This window comes from Aethalodelphis obliquidens, unplaced genomic scaffold (assembly GCF_003676395.1).
Source record: "Aethalodelphis obliquidens isolate GAN/ISIS:26980383/991018 unplaced genomic scaffold, ASM367639v1 scaffold35, whole genome shotgun sequence".
Classification (NCBI taxonomy): domain Eukaryota; kingdom Metazoa; phylum Chordata; class Mammalia; order Artiodactyla; family Delphinidae; genus Aethalodelphis; species Aethalodelphis obliquidens.
In genome coordinates this window covers 5,680,529-5,706,894 of record NW_020837979.1, presented here as the reverse complement: position 1 = coordinate 5,706,894, position 26,366 = coordinate 5,680,529, and the positions used below count along the sequence as shown (strand labels likewise).

Here is a 26,366-nt window from a genome sequence, read left to right as displayed (position 1 = left end):
GTTTACAGGGATGGTCTGCGTGAGCGTATTACGTCCTCAAAAATTTGTTTTTGGGGAGGTGGACTTTGTTTTTAATCTCCTCCATCTCATCACTGTGTCCATAGAGCCAGTTGCCAGGATGACCCCATTCTCTGCTGAATAGAGTCTGAATTTTAGAAATCACCTTTCTCGTGTGTCTCATGAGAGCATCATGCGCCCCTGATAAGGAATCTGAAAACAAAACAGTGAGTCTGTGAGAAAACATGGACGGCCTGTATCTCTTCTCTCATGAGCACCCAGAGCAGTGCATCTAGCATAGAGCAGGCACTCAGTAAAAACTTCTAAACAAATGAATTTTCCGGTTATTTTGAAATACAGTTGGCCCTCCGTGTCTGTGGGTTCCGCCTCCGAGGTTGGTTGAATCTGAGAATGTAGAGCCCACGGATGTGGGGGCAACTCTCAGGGACTTAAGCATTCGTGGATTTTGGTGTCTGCAGGGGTCCTGGGACCAGTCCCCCACGGATACCGAGGGACAGCTGTTCTCATGGGTCTGGTTGAGTTACACAGCACGTCCCCATCGGTCCTTACCTTTCCCTTTGGTGGATTCATGTGAACGTTCTCTACAGACACTTCCTTCAGGAGGTCTTTCTATGGCAATGGATGTAAGCAGAGGTCTACGCCAACCAGCAGGCACAGTTTTTCTTTTTTTTAACACCTCTGTGAGGTCTGCTATCTTAGTAAATGTTTACCAGTGAACTCAGAGTGATATTGGGGGTAGGACAAGGACTGTAAAGTATCACTGACAGCTTTTAATGGGTCACCGTGATAGTTCGGATACTAATCTACCCTCTGAAGTGGAGGCAGAGCCGCACAGTTTCATCGCTAAGCATCTTTCTAAGGGAGCAGTCTTTGAAGGGCTGGGTAGTGTTGCATGAGTGGAGCTGAGAACTCCAGGTTACAGCATCAGTTGTTACTACTGCCTTTTCCACAAGAAAAACTGCTTCCCTAAACAACGACAACGGACTCCGAACATAGCTCTTGAGTATACGGTCTGCTTTTTAGGAGGGTCTGAAAAAGGACTTGAGCTTTTCAGGCTTGAATTGGACAAGCGTATTCAAGGGCTGAAAAATAACAGGAACTGTGAGGAAAGGGGTGGGGAGAACCGCATACAGTCCTACCCGAGCAGCTGTTTTGAGGATGCTGTATGCCCAATCCAAAGGGTGGCTCATCTCTTTCAGAAGAAGCTTACCTTTCTGCTACATGCTGCTCTGAGTTATACTCCTGTTGAGGTTAAAGAATCAGATGAAAAAGCAAAAAGAGACCTTCTCAGGCTTCTGAGTGTGGCCAGTCTCCAAGGCCTTATTCACGAAGGCACCATGACGTCTCTGTGCATGGCCACCACGGAGAAGCAGCGTAAGTCCGTGATCATCGACGCTAGTAGCTCCCAGCCTCAGTTCCACGGCGCAGGAAGCAACTGGTCTTGTGAGGATGGAATGCAGGCTTTTTTGAATGGTGCTGACGGAGGTAACCCTTTTCTTTTTTGGCAAGTCCTGGAGGACTTTAAACTAAAGGCCGTACAAGACGCAGATAATTTGAAGAGATTTCTCTGGCGGGCTGAAATGACTCATTATGCTTTGTTTCAATATTTCATGTTCCTAAAGAACTGTGGTAGTGGAGATATCCTTCTGGAGATCGTTAAAGTGGAACACGAAGAAATGCCCAAAGCCGAAAGTGCGGTAGCTGTCCTCAAAGGATTTATGAAAGAAACTCCTGCCCAAAGTTTTTGATCACATGTTTTGAGATGATTATATTGTGAAGTTATGTAAGCCTTGGTGTTTGAAATTGCAGTTGTTATAACTGTCATAGGATTGCTATTTCAGATTATTTGAAACACATTCTAGATTTTTTTCATTTTGTACTTTTAAGATTAAGCTTAATTAGACATTTAAAAAAAAAAAACTAGTTAGGTAGTTTCCATGGCTAAATTCTGTTTCATGAAACCAGTAGGTCCCGTTTTTCACCAAGCCTTTTTGTGCTTTGCAAGCAGTTTGCCTGGGCTAGACAAATTCTGTGTAAGAAACCGCCTTGTGTGCCAGACAGAAAAATGTGCTGTGAGGTTAGTCGTGAAAATATTTGAAGGGTTACGAAATAAAGTTGGCAACCTAACCCGGGGTCCTTGGCTTCGATGACCCTCTCGTCCGTGAAAGCATGACCGAGGAGCCTTCACCTGTTGTGTTTTCCGCAGGCATTAGACGGCTTCATCATCGCTGTGACGACGGATGGCAGCATCCTCTACGTTTCTGACAGCATCACGCCTCTCCTTGGGCATTTACCGGTGAGTTTCTGTTCTGATGGCCTTTGCCAGTACATGTGATCCTCTTTCCTGGAGGACCATTCAGATCTCAGAGCCGGGGCGCTGCAGGTGTGCGGGAATCTGTGTGTGAGGAGGGTCAAGGAGTGCCCTCCACCAGGCCGAGGCCAAGCTCGGAGGCTTCCTGAGGGAGGCAGGTGCAGGCCTGTGTCATCCTGGAACAAGCAAGACCTGGAACGGGGGCTGTGGTGCAGGTCCTCACTCTCCAGTGCCCCAGAAACCGCCCAGGAGCCGTGAGCCTACAGCACAGTTAGCAGAGCTCAGAGCCTTTACGGAGGCTGACAGACACCTGCAAAGAAAGACAAGGTCCCCTGAGAGCTGGTGGAGGGATGTGCACCAGACGGCTGGGGACAGAAGGGGGTTTGGGGGTCGCTGGAGATGTAACTGAGATGCAGTAGGTTATAACACTTGCTGGTGGTAAGGGTTCAGTGCCAGGGATGATGGTGGGAGTGGGGAGTGAAATACTCTGGGAAGATGTTGTTGGACCAGGAAGGACTTGAGAAGCAAGGAGGGTCTGGGCAGGAGGGCAGGCTCTGCCGTCCTGTCCCGGGGAGCCAGGTGGGGTGCGGAGAAGGGCGAGTGCCGTGTGGTCCCGGGCCCTCGCCCCCATCTCCCTCCCTCCCTCCCTCCCTCCCCCCCCCCCCTCCCTCCCCCCCCCCCCCCCCCCCCTCCCTCCCTCCCCTCCCTCCTTCCCTCCCTCCCCCTTCCCCCGTCCCTCCCCACTCCCATCTTCCATCACACTCCCTCCTCTCAGCCTGAGCCTCACGGGCTCCCTGGTCCCCCCGTCAGGATGCTCTGACTCACAGAACAGCACCCGGCTGGTGGAGGGTCCACCTTGGAGGGCCCCTCAGAGGCATCTGGTCAGCCTTCCATTTCCCACCACACCATCGTTTATTCCCACAGAGACCGATCTGGAAGGAAGCTTGTACCCACCTGTGGGACTGATTGGGCTAAAACGTCCTCTCTTCTCTCTCCTCCCAAAAAGCCCCGCCAAACTGCTGCGCCCCCACCCAACTCCCACACGTGGGTGGATGCGCGGCCAGGACACAGATGCGGAGGGTGGTAGCTGCCCTGGGGGCCTGCTCATAGGGAGTCGCTGGCCGGGTGATGCTGGAGGACTGTGGTGGCCTCTCCCGAGCTGCACCTGCCCGGGAGCGCTGTGGCCTTGCTGTGTGGGCAGCTCGCCCCCCGCTCCGCTGGCGGTGACGACCCCAGCTTCCCTGATGGCCCAGGATTCCACATCGTCCTGGATCATTGTTTTCCTCAGAAGCCACTCCCCACTCCCGTTGCTGCTGCAGACGGTGCTGTGTGTAGATCAAAACCCCCGTCCATGTTTTTCCTTTGTGGGTCACTGTGTGTTGTAGCCCAGAAAAGCATTTTTTACGTTGCAAGGCAGATACCTTTGCATTACTCTGAATCCATCTGCCCTTTGTGGTTCAGCCCATTTCCTGGGTGCACGAGGCTGGGGGTTCTCTCATCTGAGAGCCGTCAGAAGAGGCTGGTTCTCACTCAGCCCTAAGGAGTCGGGAAAGCAGTTTCATCTTGATTTTCATCTCATGCTGGAGTAGTGATGAGACCCCATCAGATCACAGCTTCTCTGGGCTGATCTGAGGAGGTGGGGCGCTCCTCTGGAGGGGGTTGGGTTTTGTACTGAGTGGACGGGTTCGGGCAGTGCGAGGCGCTGATGAAAAGCAAACAGGTGTCAACCCCGGAATGGCCTGGGAGTGTGGCCAGAGCTGTTTGGGGAAACAGGATTTGCAGTGTTCTGATTCCTCCTCTTGGAGTTACCTGATGACCCAGTTGCCATACGTGGCAGAGCGAACTTAGTAAGTTGGGGACTCTGATTCGAAATTCTGGAGCAACTTAGAATCACCTTTATGAATTATTTTCTTACACTGGAAGGGCCAGAGAAATGGCCCCAAGAAAATGACCCCAACTCTCATTTGTCAATGCCCGACCCATCTGAATGCTTATTAAGTGCCTGTCTGTGGACCCAGACACACACCGAGTCGGCCCTCACACACCCCAGCGGAGGTGAGGCCAGGACGGACGATCTCCACATTAACTCCTGCTTACTTGTAGCTTTTACGCAAACCGTCATCTTCTTCCCCCTTTTTACTTAGGATTCGCTCTATCCCTGCTAGTGGGTGGACAAGAAACTTCCCTGGTGCCCATCACACAGCTGCCCTGTCACCTCCACTTGACAGAGGATGAGACCAAGGTAGTCCAGCCAGCAAGGAGCAGAGCAGGGCTGAGGCCAGGCCCACTGAGCGCAGAGCCCAAACTCGCCACCACTCTACCTGGTGCTTTTCTGACGCTGAGGACTTGGGTTGCCATTTAGGAATTCTGCTTTCAGTTTAGTTCACTTCAGTTCAAACTTGCTTATTTCTCAGTACAAGCCCAGGACGTGTCCACAGACAATGCAGTGATTCAGATGGCCCATATGAGGTTCTTCTTTTTTTTTTTTTAATTTCTATTGGAGTATAGTTATTTCCAATGTTGTGTTAGTTGCAGGTATACAGCAAAGTGAATCAGTTATACGTATACATATATCCCCTCTTTTAGATTCTATCCCCATGCAGATCATCGGGGAGTATTGAGTAGAGTTCCCTGTGCTATACAGCGGGTTCTTATTAGTTATCTGTTTTATATATAGTAGTGTGTATATGTCAATCCCAGTCTCCCAATTTATCCCTCTCCCACCCTTTCCCCCTTGGTAACCATAAGTTTGTCTTCTACATCAGTGACTCTATTTCTGTTTTGTAGATAAGTTCATTTGTACCATTTTTTTAGACTCCACATGTAAGTGATATCATATGATATTTGTCTTTCTCTGTCAGACTTCAGTCAGTATGACAGTCTCTGGGTCCATCCATGTCACTGCAAATGGCATTATTTCATTCTTTTTTATGACTGAGTAGCGTTGCATTGCATATATACCACATCTTCTTTAACCATTCCTCTGTTGATGGACATTTAAATTGTTTCCAGGTGTTGGCTATTGTAGATAGTGGGGCAATGAACATAAGGGTGCATGTATCTTTTCAAATTATAGATTTTTCCGGATGTATACCCAAGAGTGGGATTGCTGGGTCATGTGGTAGCTCTATTTTTAGATTTTTAAAGGTGCCTCCATACCCTTTTCCATAGTGGCTGCACCAATTTACATTCCCACCAGCAATGTAGGAGGGTTCCCTTTTCTCCACACCCTCTCCAGCATTTATTGTTTGTAGATTTTTTTGATGATGGCCATTCTGACTGGTGTGAGGTGATACCTCATTGTAGTTTTGATTTGTATTTCTCTAATAATTAGTGATGTTAAGTATCTTTTCATGTGTCTCTTGGCCATCTCTATGTCTTCTTTGGAGAACTGTCTGTTTAGATCTTCCGCCCATTTTTTGATTGGGTTGTTTGTTTTTTTGATATTGAGCTGCATGAGCTGTTTGTATATTTTGGAGATTAATCCCTTGTCAGTCGCTTCAATTGCAAATCCATATGAGATTCTTTAAACCTTAAGGGTTTGCAATTTTGTTGAGAGATTTCATCTGTTAAGCCATTAAAGGCTAATAAAAAGGTAGCCAATATTTATTGAGCATTTACTATGTACCAGGCACTATTAAGAGTCCCTTCTATGCATTAATATGGTGAAAGCACTTAGAAGGTCCATTCTCCTTATACTTATTGGTCCTTATGATGACTCTGTGAAATAGGTAATTACTCCTGTTCACAGATGAGTGGACCGAGGCGCAGAGCAGCTGAGGTCCCACAGGCAGCACGTGGTGCGGCTGGGATTTGAACTGGGACACTTTGACCCCAGAACTTGGTGCTTACCCACCACTCAGGCATCTGCATGTGACAGTGAAGCTGCTCTCTGGTGGGGTGGGTGTTGAGCAGAGGTGGGGTGAGGACCTGGAAGGCAATGTCCTGTCTCGTGGAAGAGGCAACCGGCAATCGAGGCATGGCCGGCAGAGACAGCCCGCTGGAGGCCAAGGGCCTCACAGTAGCAAGGACGCCCCCTGTTGGCATTACAGGCTGGCATGCCAGGCGTTGGGTCCCACCGCGCCCCGTGTGGCCAGGGTTTGGGGGACCATTGGCGATTGGGGGGGCGGGGGGAAGAGCAGCAAGAATTCCTTTCTTCTTCTAAGTCTGTCAAAAGTCTCAGTATCTCTCTCTGTGTATCCTTCCTGCCACTAGAAACTCAGACACTCCAAAATTCACACGATAGATTTTTGTACAGCAGTGTCCTGATGAAAGATCCTAGAGCTTGCTTTTCCAGTTTGACAGAGAAAAGCTAGAAGAAAATAGCTCAAAGCAGAAAATGATGTTAAGGGAAAGTCACAACTTACCCGTGGTGGTGACGCCAGTACATTTTGGCATCCAGAATTAACATAGGCGGTCAAGGCAGAGACCTGCCCGGCAGGTGAGCGTGCTGATGGCAGAGATCCAAGGGGCGGGCGTCACACGCCTTGGACGTAATTGGGAAAGAGCACGGCCGAGGCAGAGCCAGTTGACACCCACAGCGGGCACGGTCTGTGTTTCCTGTTTGGACGTTGATTTTTTAGAACATTTAACTTCCCGGATTGCTTTTCCGATCTGTTAATGAACGCCATGTTGGCCTAAGGAGCTGGATCACACTTCGCTCGTCAGGCACAAGCCCTGTCCCCAGCCCCGAGCAGATACCCACGTGCCCGAATGCTCACTGAATGAGGGACTGGGTTTGCAAGTGGGGCTCCTGCATGGAGAGCAGTTGCAAACAGCTTGGCACAAGTGGGCAGTGCCTCAGAGTGAGAAATACAGGCGTGGATAGCACAACTTCCCCCCACCCCCCCAAAAAAATCTAAGGCACAGAGTGACTATAAAGTTGGAGAAATCTACTCACCAAAAAAATACCTCTGTGTAATGCTGTTTCTCCAAGTAGAAGCTCTGGCTGGAAGTACAAGGTCAAAGGGGACAGTGGGCCAGGTTCCTGGGGCAGGGGTCACAGCAGGGAGAAGAGGTCACAGAGGAGGAAGACAGAGCGCCTGGCTTATGACACGGTGAAATGCAGCAGCAAGTCCCTGGCTGCGCAGGGCCTTCCAGGAAGCATCCCTCTGCCCTCCGTCACCCACCTGTCCTCACCTGCTGGGAGAACCCACCTGGTCCAGGTCAGCTTGTCGGAGGCTTCATGTCAGGGCGGACCTGGGTGGATGCTCTGTGTAGGAGGGGCCCCAGTAGGGAGGGGTGGCTGCAGCTCAGGGTTGATCACAGGTTCAAAGGGTCCAGGTTGCCAGTTAGATTGGTTTGATTTTTATGTGCCTTTTGATCTTTCTGTATCATACCTGCAGAGCCGTGTATAAAACATAGCTTCCATTTTAAAACTAACGATAAGGTGAGCGCAAGCATACATGTAGCTGTCACCGAGGGTATGAAACAGAGCATGACCAGGCCCGCAGAAGCTCCTGTCTGCTCCTTTCCCATCACACCGCCCCCTTCCGCATAGAGATGACCATTTCCCCATCATCGTGTCCTTGCTTCTCTCTGCAGTTCTGCCAACTTTTAGTTCATCATTAATCCCTGTAATTTAGTACGACCTTTGGCTTAGCTTTATGTAAACAGAGTTGTAGGACGCGTACTCTGGTGCACTCTCCTTCCGCTCAGCTTTGCTAAGGGATTCGTGGTCTCACACCGTCCAGAGTCGCTGTCGTGGGTTTGTCCTCATTGCTGTAGACACATGCTACGATCCCTGCCCCCAGGCCAGTGTGGAACTCTGAGAGGGTGTGTCTGTGGATGTCTGTACGTATTTCCTGATGCACATCTGCAGGCATCCTCCAGAGAGCTGACTGTGTGTAAGATCGCTGGGTTGTGGGGTAGGAACCCCTCGCGCTTACTAGGTGATACCGCGTTGTTTCCATGGTGATGGTACCACTCCACCATCCAGCAGCGGGGTGGGGAGTTCCAGCCCCTCCATTTCACCAGAACTTGGTGTGGTCAGAACGGTCAGTCTTTGTGCGAAGGCATCTCACGGAGCCTCGATTTGCTTTTCTGCCAGCTGATGGTGTGGCTCAGTGTCTTTGCATAGTTTGTCGGCCGTTCGGATTTCCTTTTTCTGTGAAATGCTCTTTCAGGTATTTTGCCATTTTCCTACTGGATTGTCTGCGTCTTTTGTGTAACGATCTGTACGCGTTCTTTCCACGCTAGTCCTCTGTCGGGCATGGTTTTAATCGCGTCCTCGTCACTCTGCCCTGGGGTGACAGGGATGGCCAAACACACAACAGCCGATACCAGACAGGTGAGACGGTGTATTAACTGACGGTGTGTTAATCACGTGTACTTACGGCCCCAGGGAGGAGCGTACTGCGTGCCATGCAGGGACGCACGGGGGCTGCACTTGGGAACAGAGTGAACAAGCAGGGGTGGTGTGGTAGTAGCAAGAGGGTGGGGTGCCCCCTGGTTCCCACAGAGGATGTGATTGGCTGGCAGGGCGCTGAAACCCACTTGCAGGATGAACAGTAACTGCGCCTGGTCCTCTCCACCCCCAGCAGTAAGGAGGCTTGCTTAGCCAGGGGACCTTATCAGTGGCAAGAAGGAGCTTGCCGTTACAGTGGGGAGGAGAACTCTGGTTGGTCCAGTCAAGGCCCTCGATTCTGCCAAATGACAAGGCAGCATGTCACACTGACCCTTCCTTCCGGGCTTATACCACAGGTCTGTGTGCCGCAAATAGCTGATCTCGCTCTGTGGTTTGCCTTTCCCCGTCTTCAGGGTCTTTTGATGAGCAGAGAGAGTCTTTAGAGTTGGTCCTTCTTCTACCTGAATTCATTCCTCACTCCTCCCGGGTCGAAGCTATTCTCTATACTGTCTTCGGAAAGCATCCCTCTTTGGCCGTCAGTTTGATTCTGAATCTAAACTGAATCAAAGCAGATGACGTATGCCTCCCATGCCCCGGTCGTTCGGGAGCCCAGGGCCCTCTCTGCTCGCCGAGCCCAGTCCTGCCTCTTCTCAGCATGAGGCTTCTCACCGATCCCCCTTCTAATCGTGGCCGACACAGATCTCCAGTCAGAATTGCCGGGGCCCCTTGGGGACATCCTGAACTGGACGTCCACACGGCCCGCTTCCAGCTCAGCCGGCCAGTCTGCGGACTCCTGTGCAGGCTCATTTAACTTTGCTGGTGCGACTGCACTGGTGCTGTGGGTTCAAAAGACAGAGGGAGGAATAGGCTTCCTGTCTGTTCACATCCTCCCCAGGCTGTCCCAGGGCCTCCGGAGAAAAGGTAGGAGAAGTGTTGTGGGGATTTAGAGCAGGCGTCTAGTGCAAAACTCAGAAAAGGGCCAGATTCTTGACAAAGTAGCCAAGGGCATAGCAACAAGTTTGGATGGAGAACCTCCCACCTCCAACAGGTCAGTGATGTTCCTGATACAGTGATTCAGCTGTGAGGATGGTGCCTTCCCTCCCTTGTCTCTGTAATTGCCATGATTTTAATAAACAGAGCTCAGCGCGTTCCAGGGACAGTTCAGTTGCAGATATAATTTACTCTCCTGTAAGCGCTAGGCTTTAAATTCTCAAAATTTCATTGTTCGTGTTGGTTTCCAGCACATCGAAATGGCCCAATGGGAGTATAATAGCAAAGGCATAGCAAGAGCTTGTTCTTTGCCAAGTGTGTTCTCAGCCCTCCTCGTGTGTCAATTCGTAATCCTCATGACCCCCGCCTCCCTCCAGTGTTCGTCTTTATTCTGTGCTGAACTTGTCACCTGAGATGCCCTGTGACCTGCCAACCGTGTCCCACAGGAGCAGCGAGGCCAGGCGGCCCCCCACCCTGCGCTCTGCCACCCCCTCCATCAGGGAAGTGGGCTTCTGACTGGCCCTCCGAGAAAAGACCATGTGGTGATGGAGTTAGCATTTTCAAGTATCTGAAATGTCTTTAAGAAGAGAGAGTACTGTCATGTGTGAGCATTAGTCATGTTCTAAAAAACTAAAGGGATTGGGCTTAAAATAAAGTCAAGAACATCAGAAGGAACTTGGAGAAAAAGCCAGAATGAGAAAATGGTAGCACAGCTAGTGGGGGGGGGGGGGATTGCGGAGTATTTGTCCACAGAGATCCAAACAGGGGCCTCCAAGCAGGGAGCCTGGGGACCCCCAGAGCCCCTCCTTTCACTCCTGCCTGCCCTTCCCCAGCCACAAAGCACATGCTTACAGTCCTGGAACCGTGGCTGCAGGAGGGGAGGGACCTGCCCCCTTTGCTGTGCTTCCCTCCGGTGCCGGAAGCCGCGGCTGGCACACGGCACCCTGAGTCGGTGTCAGTCGGATGGTGGTGTTGGCTGAGTCGTCTGGGCGCAGCCCCTTCCTCTGTGTCTCCCCTTCCCCGGACCTGTTCAGACTTCGACCACCTCTAGCCTGGCTCCTGTGCCCCCTTCCTCCCCAGGCCACTAGAGGGTCCGAAATACAAGCACAGTCCTGCCCACCTTCCTCCACGTGCCCCAGCGGCTCCCCTGGCACACAAGCTCAGCCTTGACTCCTCTGTGGGCTGCTAGCCCCGAGCCCTACTGCCCTTCCCCACTCCTCCCCCACCCACTGTGCTGTCAGGGCTCCCACCCTCACCCCCATCCCCACTTCTGTGTGGGCTGTGCCCCTGCCTGGAGCACCCGGGCTGCCCGGTGGACACCGCCTTGTCCCCAGACACACACACCCCCGCCGCAAGGATCCCTCCCCATGGGAACCGTCCCTGGGAGGCTCCCCTACCCCGTCATTTTGGGTTCTGCACCCCATGCTCAGAGTTCTCCAGGCGCCTGGCTTTTTGCTTCCATCACAGCACTTGCCATGTTGTTCTTTCAGTTCATCAACATGTTTTTCTTGAAGGCCAAGCACCATCTGATGTCAGGGGTACAGGGGAGAGGCAGGCAGGGGACACACGTTATCATGGGAAAGAACAAGAAAGCCTGCAGTTGTTTCCTACATGGTTAATGAACCCCTATCACGCCTGGCATCTGCCGTGTGCCCTTGTATCGGCCACTGACTCAAAGCAGCTCGTGTCACCCTCACAGCCTCGTCATCTTCCCGTCAAGCAGAGTGCAGCTTGGAGGGCAGAGCTGGCTCTCACACTCCACCTCCAGGGCTCTCACCTGCCTCGCCGGCCCTCCCAGGGCTTACTGCGTGGTCACAGATGTGCCCTTCCCCAGTGGGTACAGATGACACGGGCGCAGCGGCCAGAGGAGCAGGGGCAGTGGTCCTGTTCTGGGTGAGGGGCTGTCAGGGCTGCTTTCTCAGAGGAAGCGACTTCAAGGCCAGGACTTGAAGGCAGCGCGGGAGTTCCTGAGCACAAGCAGAGGGTGCAGCCTGAGGGGCGGCCCAGAGGAAGAGGAAAGCCGGCAGCCCGGAGGAAAGGCAGTTTGGAGGGCTGGAGACGGGCTGGGAGCGGAGGCTGTGCTCTGCTGAGCCCGACTAGTGAACTGGGGAGCTAAGGCTTCATCCCAGGAGCAGCTGGAAGCCCACGGAAGTTTGTTTTTTTTAAATATTTATTTTATATTGGAGTAGAGTTCATTTACAACGTTGTGTTCGTTGGCAAGGTGGTGACTTGGTCTGATACGAGGCTGCTGGCAGAGAGCAAATTGGACAGAGACGAAAGGTGATGTGGGAAGGCCAGTTTGGCCAGTTCACTGCCCAGAGGACATGATGGCGTGGACTAGGGTAGAGGCCAGAGGAAAAGGAGTGAATGGATCTGAGGGAGTTCGAGGGAGGAAAATCTCACAGCACTGAGACCCTGTTTGGATGTGAAGACGACAGGGAGAGGTCAAGGATGCCAGCTGGGTGTCGGGTATGGGCAGGTGACCGCTTGACAACACCACACGTGGGGACAGAGAACACAGCGGGGGGAGGAGATAATGAGGACATTGGGGGTGTATGTGGATCTGCGGTCCCCAAGTACATCTGGGAGGCAGATGGGATGTGAAGCCAGGACACCCAAGAGCGAGTTGCCTTGGCGTGCAGATGAAAGGGTGTGCACAGACGGTGTTTGAAGCTGTCGGAGGGGGTGAGTTTACTGAGGGCTACAGAAGCGCCTGTCTCCTCTCCCCCCACCGTGATCTCCAACCTGCACCGTCCAGTATGGGGGCCACCGGCCACATGTGGTGATTTAAATTTCAATTAAAATAATTAAAGTTAAATACAATTAAAAATTCTGTCTTCAGGGACTTCCCTGGCCGTCCAGTGGTTAGGACTCGGTGCTTCCACTGTCGGGGCCCAGGTTCAATCCCTGATGGGGGAACTAAGAATCCTACAAGCTGTGCGGTGCAGCAAAAAAAAAACAAAAACAAAATCCAGTCACACGAGCCCTGTTTCAGGTGCTCGGAAGCCATGTGGCTGGTGGCTTCCCTGACGGCCCGTGCGGGTTACAGACCGTTTCCATCATCACAGACCGCTCTGTTGGATAACACTGAGTCTAGACTCCATTGCATTTATTTTGTGTCCACGGGTGCCCAGGTCCTCAGAAAAAAAGTACAATTCCTTTGATTACAGACCTTTAGAAGTAAACAGCCGTTTGCTGGCCTAGAGGTCGGAAAAGGAACCCGTGGGCTCTTCAGGGGCCTCCATGTGCGTGGTTGGCCTCGAGCTGGGGCTCCCCGCCAGCCACGCCGCCCCAGCCGGAACACGGGGGTGTTGTCAGCACACGGGGCTCCGATGCGTGTTTGTCTGGCTTGAGTCTTAGTTCCTTCTCAGGCCCACGGGCAAGAGAACGTTTGCATTTGAACAGGTGAACCCTTTTAGATTACAATTCAAAATTCCAGAGTCTTCACGGAAAGTCAGGTCTGGAACTTCTCATTTCAGAAACCAGTTCTGAATTGTCACGAAGTTGCAGCCTTTGCTTTTTATTTTTCGTCTTTGTGGAATGTGTGCCTTGGTTCTTTCTTTTCTTTTCCAGTCGGATGTCACGGATCAGAATTTGTTACGTTTCCTTCCAGAACAAGAACACTCAGAAGTCTACAAAATGCTTTCTTCCCATATGCTTGTGACGGACTCCCCCTCCCCAGAACACTTAAAATGTAAGTTGAACTTCACTGGTTTTACGAGATAGAAAGATGAGGATGTCACTTCTGAAAGGAGGTTAGAATGAATTAAGAAGGGAGGACTAATTTTAAAAATAATTTTCCTTGTGACTCAGAACATTTCCAAGATCCGTAGAGGTATATTTTAAGTTCAAAGCTAAAACCGGAGTTTGGAATATGGAAGACGTTGAACTTTTATGCGGAAAATTTTAAAGCACAGAGCTTAAGAATAATAGCTTGTTTTGCATGTAATACAAGAGATCCCTTTTTTCCCCCCCACATGAGAACCTTTTAGTAATAAAGGGTACAAAAATAAGTGAATAATCTTCTTATTTTGGAGGACACTGTGAGGCTAGATTTGTATTTATGATACTAAGTAACCAACTAAAAACTGAATAATTAGGTCAAAACTCCAAATTCTCTTCTGAGGCTGTCATCTGGTTATTTATATACATTTGCAGGTTTTATGGAATTTTAAAGTTTTTGTCAAAATTGGCGACCTGGATAGAAAGCTGGTCCGGTCACCTAATGAAACGTGTATTTTGACGGCAGTAGCAAAGGTGCCTTGTACTTATTCAAGCCTTACTCCGTTTTCCGTGACTAATGTGTCCCATTGTACATCTGATTTTCCTTCAGAGCAAAGTGGAAAGATTAAATTAAGGAGAGCAGCTCTGAGCAGCTTTATTTTAATATACAGTATGAAAACAACCAGAACTAATTAAGACCGACAGAACCAACCACAGACATCTGGGAGCAAATTAAGACTAATCGGGTCCGAGTATGGAAGGCAAAACATCTATAAACTACAGAGGGGAAAAACCTGTGTTGCAAAGGTTATTAAAACCATGTCTGAAAGTCAGTCATAACGAGAGAAATAGCCCGGCCATGTGTTGCCCAAACCCTGTGAGTTTCACAAGATGCGGCTTGTTTAGTCTAGAATCACTGTAGAGCTCTCATTCCGTTTCTCCTTTTTTCCTTTAATGGCCCAGCTGACAACGACTTAGAATTTTATTGCCATCTTCTCAGAGGCAGCTTGAACCCAAAGGAATTTCCAACTTATGAATACATAAAATTTGTAGGAAATTTTCGCTCTTACAACAACGGTAAGCGTTCATTGTCGTTTGATTGGGGCAGTGGCTTTTCTCATGCAAACGTGCACGTAGGGGCGGGAGGGAGGGGCGCATATGTGCTTTCCATATTTGCATTTGGATTTCTGTGTTCCCAAGATGTGTTTTCTGTGCTCCTAAATGGTACCTCCCATTCGAGAAGAACACGCATCCCCACCTGTTTATGCCAGCACATGAAGTCCCAGTGAGAGGCACCTTATTCATTTATTTATTTTCAGGCTAATGGAATAGTTCTATGCTGTGAGAAACAACTTACGGTTAATAAAGAACGGGCTCAGCCTACACACAGCCAAACAGGGCTTCATTGTGACATGAAGATCCCTAACCTTGGCTTCTGCATTTTTTTTTTTTTTTTTTTTTGCGGTACGCGGGCCTCTCACTGTTGTGGCCTCTCCCGTTGCGGAGCGCAGGCTCCGGATACGCAGGCTCAGCGGCCATGGCTCACGGGCCCAGCCGCTCCGCGGCATGTGGGATCTTCCCGGACCGGGGCACGAACCCGTGTCCCCTGCATTGGCCTGTGGACACTCAACCACTGAGCCACCAGGGAAGCCCATCCGTTTTACTTTTGACCCAGGTGAAATGGGGATGCAGGCCTGATGCCAGAGATCCAGAAACACAAGTCCCAACACGCAGCCCCACTGGGGAGCCCGGCACAGAGTGGCCAGTCCTCAAAACCCAGCACAAAACACCTAACTTTGAAAGCTCTAACATTTCATAAAATAGCAAAGATGGGGCGGGGGGAATAGAAGGAAGTGTTGACAGGGAATGGTAGAAAGAGAGAAGAGGGGAGGAGAAAAAATGGCAAAGGGAAACAAATACAGAAAGGTGAGCCACGGGAAGGAGGGGGTGCGCCGGTGGGTGACACGAGGGAGTGGCTGCTGGCAGCTGACTTGCGGCGCTTCGCTTGCTGTTGTTTAACTCTGGACCCATGGTCCAGTCTATTCCCCCCGTCGGATGAGTCCCAGAGTTTCCATTAGAAGCAGCCGAAGTAACGGCACTGAGTCCTAATGACGGTCCCTGTTGTATGTTATTTGCGTACATATACATGCTTTGCTTAAGGGGCTCCAACTATTTGCTGAACAGCTCGATCCTCCAGGCCCCGTGTTCAGGGCTGATGCCTGGATGATGGGCTCCCTGGCCAACTCGGGGCCCTTTGCGGAAGCTCCCCACCTAGGGCTCGGGGTGCCCGAGTGCTTGGGAGTGGTGGCAGGTCAGCCTTCCCAAGGGGGCCCCTAAGTCTGGGCAAAGCGGGATGAAGCCGAGACCTGCCCGTGTCCAATCCGACTCACCTGAGAGGCTTTCCTGAAGCTCATGAGACACGTGTGTAATGAACCACACGACTCAGTAAAGAAACCGACCTAAGGGGTACCTCGTGGAAAACTCCACGTGGTTCCAGTCCGGTGCTGTGGTTCCCTGGGTGAGGCAGCCTGTTACCGTGCAGATTCTCAGATGTCCCTGGAAGATTCTAGTTCAGCACACCTGAGGGCGCGGCTGGGACTGAGCAGTTGGAAAACAACCTAGGGCTTCTGATGCAAAGGGTCGTGGACTTTGAGAAACACTGCCCCACTGTAACACTACGTGGCATTCCATAGGAATTTTAATGACACTCCTCTTGCTTATGGTGCCAGGCACCTCTATCCTTGAATTGATATAAGCAGTGGTTTGGAATTTGCTTAAAATGTGTACCGTGGCCATAATGCCAGCTGCTGGGGTAGCAGCCTATCCCAGTTGGTCGCATGCAAGGAAGGGTCCCCAGAGTGCCGAGACTGTGGGAATTATGGGATGCTGCTCCCACGTGTCTCCGTGATAACAGCACACGCACTTAATGAAGGGTACCGTGTTGTGATTGGCTGGTGACCAGCGTTATCCTGGGAATGTACATTTCCACGACTCTCATTAAGATGCTACTGGACGTCACTTTGAAGCTTCCTGTCTTTTATCACGTTTTAGAGGATTTCAAGGAAATAGGCAGGCTTCATTGTGAATACCTGAGACTTTTTTTTTTTTAAAACCAGCAAGGCTTTATTTTCTCTTCAAGTTGAGACAGTGTTTGTTTGCCTGAAAGAATGTGTGGAAGTTATGTGTGATTTTTTTTTTTTTTTTTTTTTTTGGTGGGGGGAACTGTTCCTGCTATAAACACACGGCATTGAAAGTGGAAGTTTTAAAACCAAGAGTTTAAAACCAGAGTGTCTTTGCAGAGCCTGCTAAACAAACCAAAGTTAGGGGAGCTTTCTTGAGACAAGAGTCTCCAAATGTAACTGTGGACAAACTGAACTATAATTCTCACTTGGATGAAAACAGCCAAAAGTGTCAGTCAGATGAGTTTCTAAGATGGAACCCTATGAAGTCACCAACATGCAACCATTTTTGGCCGCTAAAGTAAGGTTTAACGTAAGAAATCATTCAGATTTGATTCTGTAGGTTTGTTTCTCAATAAACGTGGAATGATGGGATCATAAAAATAGCTCCCCTTTTAGGAGTGTTTCCTCAGTGCCAGGCCCTGGGCTCAGTCCTGACACTGGTTGTCTCGTTGAATCCTGGCAGCAGTCTCATGAGATGGTCCTAATGGCGTCATCCCATCTTTTTTTCTTTTTCTTTAATGGAAGTATAGTTGATTTACAATGTTGTGTTAGTTTCAGGTGTACAGCATAGTGATTCAGTTTTATGTATATATGTGTAGATATATGAATATATATATTTTTCAGATTCTTTTCTCTTATAGGTTATTACAAAATATTGAGTATAGTTCTCTGTGCTGTACAGTAGGTCCTGGTTGGTTATCTATGTTACATACAGTAGTGTATATCTGTTAATCCTGATCTCCTAATTTATCCCTCCCCCAACCCCCTTTCTCCTTTGGTAACCATAAGTTTGTTTGCTATGTCTGTGAGTCTGTTTCTGTTTTGTAAATAAGTTCATTTGTATCTTTTTTTTTTTTAGATTCCACATATAAGTGATATCATATGATATTTGTCTTCCTCTGTTTGACTTACTTCACTCAGTATGAGATCTCTAGGTCCATCCATGTTGCTGCAAATGGCATTATTTCATTCTTTTTTATGGCTGAGTAATATTCCATTGTGTAAATATACCACATCTTTGTTACCTAGTCATCTGTCAGTGGACATTGACGTTGCTTCCATGTCCTGGCTATTGTAAATAGTGCTGCTATGAACATAGGGGTGCACGTATCTTTTCAAATTATAGTTTTCTCCAGATACATGGCATCATTCCATTTTCTTTTTGAATTTTATTTATTTTTTTATACAGCAGGTTCTTACTAGTTATCCATTTTATACATATTAGTGTATACATCTCAATCCCAATCTCCCAGTTCATCCCACGCCCCCCAGCCCCTCCGCTTTCCCGACCTTGGTGTCCATACATTTGTTCTCTACATCTGTATCTCCATTTCTGCCCTGCAAACCGGTCCATCTGTACCATTTTTCTAGGTTCCACATATAAGACCTCATTCCATCTTAACAGAGGAGGAAATTGATTCATAAAAGGGTTACGTCTCAAGTGCACAGGTGGGATGTGAGAGACCCAGATTCAGAGCCGTTCTAACCCTGAACTCATACTCTTAACTTCAGGCTTTGCTGCTTCCCACAGATCGAGGTGGCTATTACACATTTAGATGCAGACACAGGCCTCTCCCCGGCGCCTGGCATTCTGTTGGTCCATGATGTCTGTACCTGTGCACATCACGTGTCCTGCGCCCATGTACCAGGCTGTTTTAAGAGTACCCTAGATTTGTTTTAAATCAAATATGGTAAAACACACAGACATGGAAAGGACTGTGATGAAGGAAGAGGTTTATGCTTACAGATCCCTAGAAACGGTCACAGCACGCCATGCAGGGCCACACACGGGGGCACCAGGATAGGCCAAAAGCAGAGGGAGCTCAGGAAACGTGGACAGAGGCCTCTATTATGGTTTCTGCAGAAAAGAGCAGGCGAGGCAGAGTAAGCAGGCTTGGGTTTGGCTGGTTTGAATAATGACAGCAGGCTGTCGGGTGTAAGGGCTGCCGCTGGTTGTCTGGCCCTGGGTGGGGAGCGGGGGCGGGGATTAGGGCAGGTGGGTAGTGGCTCAGAGTGTGAGAGCCTGATAGAGGGGAGGGTGCGGGGTGTGAGCTCTGGATGGGTTGGTTTTGCCTCTGAAACGTACACTGGAAGTGAGTTTTTTACTATCTCTAGGAGTTGTCTGACCCTGAGAGGAGCGGTCCCTCTAGGGTCAGCACGGCCCCAAATGTCAAAGCATCAGATCCAGAAACATGATTATTACACGAGCCACCCCGTGCAGATTCCCCAAGGTCCCAGGCAGGCACAGGGTAAGGAGCAGTAGGTAAAGGATAGAAAGTATGACCGTGAACATCAGTTTTATTTTCTTTTTTTTAAGACTATTTTTTATACAGCAGGTTCTTATTAGTTATCCGTTTTATACATATTAGTGTATACATGTCAGTCCCAATCTCCCAGTTCATCCCACCACCACCCACCCCCGCCTTCCCCCCTTGGTGTCCATACGTTTGTTCTCTACATCTGTGTCTCTATTTCTGCCTTGCAAATCAGTTTTATTTTCATAAAATACCTGCTCATACTTCAAAGAACTATGCAGAAAACCCTACTTTGGTCCATTCCCATGAAAAGTCCTATCATTTCTGTAGGGCTGATGAGTTTGAGGAGTGTTGTCTGATGTCTTCTTGTTTGATGCCTGTCAAGAGGAAATAATGGATTGGAAAGGATGGGGAGCTTTACTCACCTGTGGACTCATTGCACCCCTTCCTGGGCCCACACGGTCTGTGCCTGGCATATAAATAAGTGCCCAATGGACTCAGGTTGACCTACACTGAGGCTCAGTCCTCAGCCCTAGATGCACAGGTGGAAGGGGGCAGATCCAGGGTTCAGGCCAAAGACTTCTGACTTGTGGGGAAATAACGCCCTTCCCTGGGAGCTGAGGATGGAGCAAGCCTTAGCTGAGCCCAGAGCACACTCCAGGGAAGGGGCAGCAGCTTCCTGGAGGGCTCCCACCACTTCTTTGTCCCTAAATCCAAGCGAAGATGAAATCCACTTTCGTACACACTGGGTAAACTGGAGTGTGTTACTTTCTGTTGCCCTGTGAACTGTCTGCACTGGCAGGCCTCTGGAGCAGTGCTGAGTGGTCAGAGAAGTTGACCCCTGGCCTCCATTCACTCCCCACTGACCCCCTCCCACCTGGGGTCTTGGGGTGCTGGGAGGCCAGTGGCCCCCCTTCTGATGTCTTTCCCAGGCCCCTCACTCGGGAGCCCCCCCAGAACTGTCGTTGACACCCTCTCCCGGCCTAGAGCTCATCTCAGCGACCCATCTGATAGATAGATGGGAACCCAGGCTGATAAGTGCTGGCTGCTACCCCAAACTTACATCCACGGGAACCCTTGGGCCTTAAGCTGAAAGGCCCCAAGTTAAATGTGTAGGCTGCAGGGCAGGGAAGAGAGGGTGGGACGGAGCCAGAGAGGAGGCGCTTACACCATGTAGATGAAGATGCCATCGGCTTCGCCTGCTCAGATCCGTCTGGCCCTATGACCCTGGGAGGCCGGGGCGGGGGAGGACAAAGCACCTTTGCCCTTGTTGACAGGCTTAAACTCTCTAATTGGATGTTTCCAGATTCACCCATCCATTGTGCCACCTTACCTCCCCCCACACACACACTCCTGGGCACTGGGACAAACGCACCAACCATTGCCTAAATACTTGAGCAAAATGGAATTTCCCTACATCTGTATCCTTACGTCTTGGTCACTCCTTAGGATTCCATCATTTGCCACAGATGCTCTAGGGGACGGGAGGGCAGACAGGACTTCCCATCTTTAACCTAGATTTTTCATCAGTGTGAAGACGTACGTGTCAGGAAATGGGATGAGAAAGTAGTTTTCTTCGAATTGTTTCACTTCGGGACAGTTTCTGTCCTGCTCTGTGAGAAGCTTCCTGTAGGAATCTAAGCTGGGATGTAGCTTATGTCTCATCCTGTCCCCATAAAAAAGCCCGCTCTGACCCCAGCCATGTGGCCTGGAGCCCGGGGTGGACCACTGGTCAGAGCAGCCCCTGGGCCCCCTCTGCTCTGCCCGCTGTTTCCAGAATAGAGTTGAAACAAAATTACTTTATTTGGGGCTATGTTTGTCTGCTAACCGATTTTTTTTTTTGAGCTTTCGAATAAATATACCCCCAACCCAAGTCAGGTAGCCCCAGCCCTACAGTCTGATCGGGAAGGAACCGTCCAGATGATGTTCACAGGCATAGTGAACAGTCCTAAGAAGGGGCAGCTTGAAGGGGTCCTAAGAAGCAGGTCCCCGTTCCTCAAAGAGCTTGGTGTCTGGAAGCAGGCTGTCCTCTCTGTGAGCCGACCTCCGCCCCAAGACTTGGATTTAAGTGTGCATCTGACTGAAATCCAGAAAGCAGTATTTCAAAAGTGGCTGGTGTGCTTCCAAGTAGGTCACCCTCGGCAAACATGCTGCTCTGGGCTTTCCAGAAACCACACACCAGAGGATAAAAGTTTCCCTGCCCTCACTTTACCTACTCACCTCTAACCACGCAACCAGATTTGAAATGCTGGCAGAAGCGGACGCTTTCCAGCTTTCAACCTTGATGTTCTGTGGGATTTCCGTAGGTTGCCTCACTTTACGGCTTTGGCGTTTTTGGTTTTTTTTTCCTGAGCTGAACTAATGGAGACGTCTCAGTGAAGGGAACCAACCGCACGCCCACCAGACCTCACTGGGAGTGGGGACGTGAGTTTCGCCCAGAAGGACAGCTTCATGGAAGGAAGTCTGATCTGTCTGTCCCAGGCCCCCGAGAGTAAGAAGCAGAGTGTCCCTGCCACCCAGACGGGGATGCGTGGCGTCCTTCTCCAGCAACGGTCATTGCTGCCGGATTAGATTGCAGAGGAATCACGATCACAGTCAAGAACAAATTGTTACCCAAGGGCATTGTTCCGCATGAGCATCTATTAAAATGGAGGGGTGAGGAACGGTCAGACCTTTATCAACCCCATCTTCCTGTTTGTTTCAGCCCGGGAGCAGGGAACTTTTGTCCGGGTTGTCCGATAATTGTGATAAAAATGTGCACAAGATATCCACGTGGAGGAGGGGACAAGGGCCTGTAGGAAGTTTGCTCTCCTGAGGATCCAGTAGCCAGGCCCTGTGGACCAACCGTCTGGGGGAGATCTTATCCCCTCACAAGCTCCTGGCCCCGACGAATACTCATTTTAATTGATGAATGCCAGGGCAAAGAAGAAATTCAAGTAAGACATGTGTTTTCCCATTAGGGTGATTTTTTTTTTTTTCTTCAGTCCAGCACATTGCAAACCCCCAGCTCCCTCGTGTGGCTCTCAGCCTTTCTCCGACATTGTTTTTTCCGAATGCCAAACAGAACTGGCAGAAAGAAAAGAAGCAGCGTGTATTACCCCAGCAAGATGGGTGGCGGCCCAGGCTAGAACCCGCACGGGATTATCTTGCCGCCACTCTGCTAAGAGCCCAGTCACCCGGCTGGCTTTGCACAACACGCTGGGGGAAGGATGCTGTGAAGAGAGAGAAAGAGAGTCTGGAAAGAGTGCGTAATTAGAGATGATTTCTCATGAAGGTGCAGAAAATTACTTTTCCCTCCACATTCTAACACTCCGTCCCGAACACTTTGGACATTTATCACAGAGGAAATTCAGGGACTTCATTCTTCCTTTACAAACCTCCTCATCAACTGTTTCACGTCTCCCCAGACACCTACCGGATTTGTTTTTCGTTTGTTGCAAGAAGGGCAGAGAAAGCTATTTGTCTTTCTCCTTGTGGACTGTTAGTGTGTTTTCCTACAGCTGTTGCGACTAATTTATCAGCAGGCCATCTCTGATCAGAATACTCCATTGTGTGGGCCTGATGGCTGAACCGATGCTGAGGAGAAAAAGTTACCTCTTTCTCCATTTATTCCCAGTTTGTGCTGTTGGCTGACCTTCCCTGTCACCATCCCTGCCTCTCCCTCCATCTTTCCTATCCCTTTGGAAGCCCGTCCTCATACCCCCTGGGGTCTCCCTGCCCCCGTGGTATCCTTATCTCCTCGTCATGACTGATTTGGGAGCTCACCTCTGTCATCAGGCAGATGTGGAAGCCAGCCCCGGATGCCAAGTGAGACACACCTCATCCTTCTTATCCTCCAGAGAACCTCTGGGATCTCTTGGTTTGGGCCTAAGAATGCCAGCCCACGCAAAGTTCTTTCGGGACCTCTGAAATCAGAGGCTTCAGTGATGAACGATCTGGGAGTAAAGAAGGGAATCCGTAACCCCGTAGACCCTTTTAACATCCTGCATCTCCCCAAGCACGAGGCCCACGACGGGCGCTTGACTGTCTTCCACGGAGTGCTTTGCAGCTGGTTCACATCCTGTCTCGCCCAGGCGTCCTTCTGACCGGTGTTAATGCATCAGGGGGCAGTGAGTCAGCCTGAGCCTCTGGAACCAGAACCGTGTCCGTGGGCCACCTTCCCACTGCGCGCCAGCCACCGGCAGTACCAGGCTGGGCTGTGGAAGGGAAGCCACCTTGGGGTCTTAAGGTCTGCCTGTTGGTTGCTGGCCAGCATCAGAAGGTCTCTTCCCGAACTCGGCTTTAAGCCGTGAGGTGGAAGGTCATCTCGTGAGAGCATCGTTCAATAAACACATGTTGGACGTCCGCTGTGGGTAAGACACCCACTCAGAGCTGGAGACAGACGCCTCGCCCCTGTTCCCGCGTGGGGAAGGCGAGTTCTTTAGCTTTGGGAAAGACAAGGTCGCTTCTTCTTTTGGATACTACAAAAGCTATGTATTCACTCTACACAGAACATGTAAACCACTAAAAAGTATAGTTTGGTGAACGTTTTCTCCATTCCAGAACATACTAGATCAGTCGGGAATAATGGCTCTCTGTCTGCCTCGAAATAATCTAATTATGGCTCCCAGAGTCTCCTTTACATCTGATGCAAAGTAAACTACTTATTCTGGGGATTGTGTCCTCATATGTGTTTGAGGAGGGCAGAGGTAACAGTTAAATATATCTCTAGTGTCTTGCAGTCCCTGCACGATAAATCAGTTTATTACAGATTAAAACAGATAGTTTTTCATTATTTGTATTAATGGGATGCAAACACATACTGGATCCTTTTACATGGCAAATAACCACAAAATTACTTATCTTTGATAGTATATTGGGTTTTATAATTACACAAGATATAAATGTTGTAAAATATTGTTATGAATAATTCACCTCAAACAAAACAGTGAGGCCGCACTGTAATGATTCACTAGATTGTGCTCAGATCACTTTTGAGTAACTCTGGGGGGCGGGGATGGGAAGTGTATCAATAGCAAGCGTTCATCACTTTTGTTGGTTGTGAGTGTGTGTGTGTGTGTGTGTGTGTGCGCGCGTGCGTGTGTGCGCACGCGCGCCTGTTGGGTGGCGGGGAAAGGAAAAGTCTGGAAGCAGTCAGAGATCTGATAAGATGGGGCTGTGCTGCAATGAGTGGTTAATCCTTCTGAGAGGCTAGGGAGGCCAGTTGTAATTAGATCTATTTTTTTCTGTGACTTAAATCGAAACAACTAATTAAATCCTTAATTAATGTTTTTAAACCACCTCGGGATAAGAAGTACCAGAGAAGTTACTCTAAGTATTCCCTGTTACCAGGAGGTCCTGGGGCACAGCCTGCTCTCATTGACTCTAGAATTTGTGAGAAGGCTTCTGCTGAGAGGACAAGTCATTTCAGGTGCAACTGGCCAAAGGTTGAAAGTGTCCTCCTCCCCCTGGTTTTCCCGCAAGGTTTTCCCCTTGCCCTCTGTTACAGCTTTCAGCTTTGATTCACATTCGCCTTTGATCAGGCCTTCATCTGCTTCAGGTTTTGTGGTGGGAGAAGTTTGTTCAGAAGGAATTTGCTCAGTTCCAGGCCCCTCTGTAACAGATCTGGCTTATCAAGTGCAGACTCCAGGCGATCTTGAAATTTCCCTCCTGGGAAATTTCCATCTCTAAAGCCTTCGAAGTTATAAAAGGACTCTGGTAAAACCACCTTGGGAGACACCCAGGCCAAGGGCAAGGTCTGCAAAACACCCACTTAATTTCCACGATCTGAGCCTCTGCCCCTTGAAGAAGTGGTCGGAGGCTGGTGTTCCCAACCTTGTCCCCCTCGCTGTAAATCGCTGAGGAAGGCGCTTACTGACAGCACGTGAATTTAGCAGCCCAAAGGATCAAACCAGCTCATGGTTTAGAGACAGATTAAAGAGACTTTCTCTTAAATGCCTGGGAAGTCCTCAGATGTTCACTTGGAAGGTCTTGCTATCCTGAAAGAGAATTTTATTAGGTTGTTTTCTGGCGGGAGATGTCTGATAGATTCAAGCAGAGAGGATATTTCACATCTGGGGAATTTTAAATGTCTTTTTATTATGCAGATGTTCACATCTGCAGGCCCTTCCCTTTTGTGGATTTATTTTCCTTTCTCTTGATGACTTCCTTGGCTCACCCTACAAATTGTTGAGGCCAACAACGGACAGATGTAAGCTCTCTCAGGCCCACGATTTTTTATTTTACCCACTTTATATTCATGTTTGGAAACCTTTATTAGTATTTATGTGAATGCATTCAGAGACTATGTTTGGTAAAAGGAATTTATTCATGTTAGTGAGTAGAAGACCACTATAGATAGAAGACCCATTATAGATAGAAGACCCATTGTAGATAGAATCACTTAGAAACCTGTAAACACAGAAAACAAAGGATTCCCGGAAAGCCAAAATCCAAAGAGAGTCGCTCAGATTTCATTTCAGAACGCAGTTAGTTTTCTGACGCCTTCTGTGTTCTCAGATTGGAAAACATAACTCTGTCTTAATCTACAAGTTCAGAAATGTACAAGATATAATCAAATACATTTTAAAGAGAAAGAGGTGGTATAGTTTATCTCAAACAATTATCCTCAACCCTGGCTGCACGTTAGTAAATCTGGGGGGCTTTGAAAAGTGCGGATACCTGGGCTTTACCCCGAGTTTCTGAATTAGCTGACCTGGGATGGGGGCAATCATGTAGAAGGTTCTGGGGAATCTGGAGAGAATTCAGTGAGTTTTCTCATATTGAACAGGGCTCTTCTTCCCACCTAGCAAACTCCACCTAAAATAGCAGAATTTGTCTCTGGCCTGGAAGGTAAAGCAGTTTTTCACAGGCACCATGAAGACAGGTATTCAGCTCCCAGGGAAAGTGCTGCTAATGCCAGGTGGTACTTCCCCCAGGTCTCTGGGGGCCTGGTCTCAGCATCATGGTAGGCAGGAGCCCAGAAGAGCCCCCTCTTGGGAGTCCCAAGACCTGGGTGGAGGCCCGGCTGCATCATTTCCACTCTGAGTCACCTCAGTTAATATGCACAAGCTTCCTGGACCTCTCAGTATCCTCATTTGTAGAATAAGGGAAGTCACACCTTCCCGGACTTGTAAGAATGCATAAGACACAGTGAGCAGGTTTTGTCACCTGTGCAGTGAGTTTTCTTCTGAACACTGCATACCTGTTGGGGCCACCCTGAGTCCTGAGTCCATCTCCTCAGTGAAGCCGCTGCACCAGCATGGGCTCCTGGGGGTGGGTAGATGGGGGGTTTCAGGACAGAAGCCCTTGAATCCCAAGTGGGCCGCTCCAGGGCCAGGGGTAGAGGTGGGGTCACCGTGTGTCAAGACCTGCTACTTCCCCTGAGCCCATCAGTATCAGAAACACCGCCTGACGGTGCAGCTCATCCTTTAGGACACTGGCTGACGTGCGCACCCAGGCCCTGCTGCAGCATGGGGCCGGCTGCTCAGGTGGCAGAGAATTTTTCCCGGCACAGTAACCGCCGTGGCTGCAGGACTGTGGCGGGGGGGGGGGGGGGGGGG

At 49.7% G+C, this 26,366-nt stretch overlaps 1 protein-coding gene and 1 pseudogene across 8 annotated transcripts in view; both read left to right on the top strand.

Annotated features, from left to right (window-relative positions):
• Window positions 1-26,366, top strand: part of NPAS2 (neuronal PAS domain protein 2) — a 181,034-nt gene that overhangs the window by 121,264 nt on the left and 33,404 nt on the right. For all 8 annotated transcript variants that reach the window (XM_027128807.1, XM_027128804.1, XM_027128805.1 and 5 more), the window contains 3 exons: window positions 2,225-2,314; window positions 13,239-13,359; window positions 14,352-14,465. In XM_027128807.1, coding sequence (XP_026984608.1) covers window positions 2,225-2,314; window positions 13,239-13,359; window positions 14,352-14,465 — 325 coding nt within the window. The remainder of the gene's footprint in view (window positions 1-2,224; window positions 2,315-13,238; window positions 13,360-14,351; window positions 14,466-26,366) is intronic.
• Window positions 792-2,216, top strand: LOC113631979 (protein Njmu-R1 pseudogene; annotated as a pseudogene).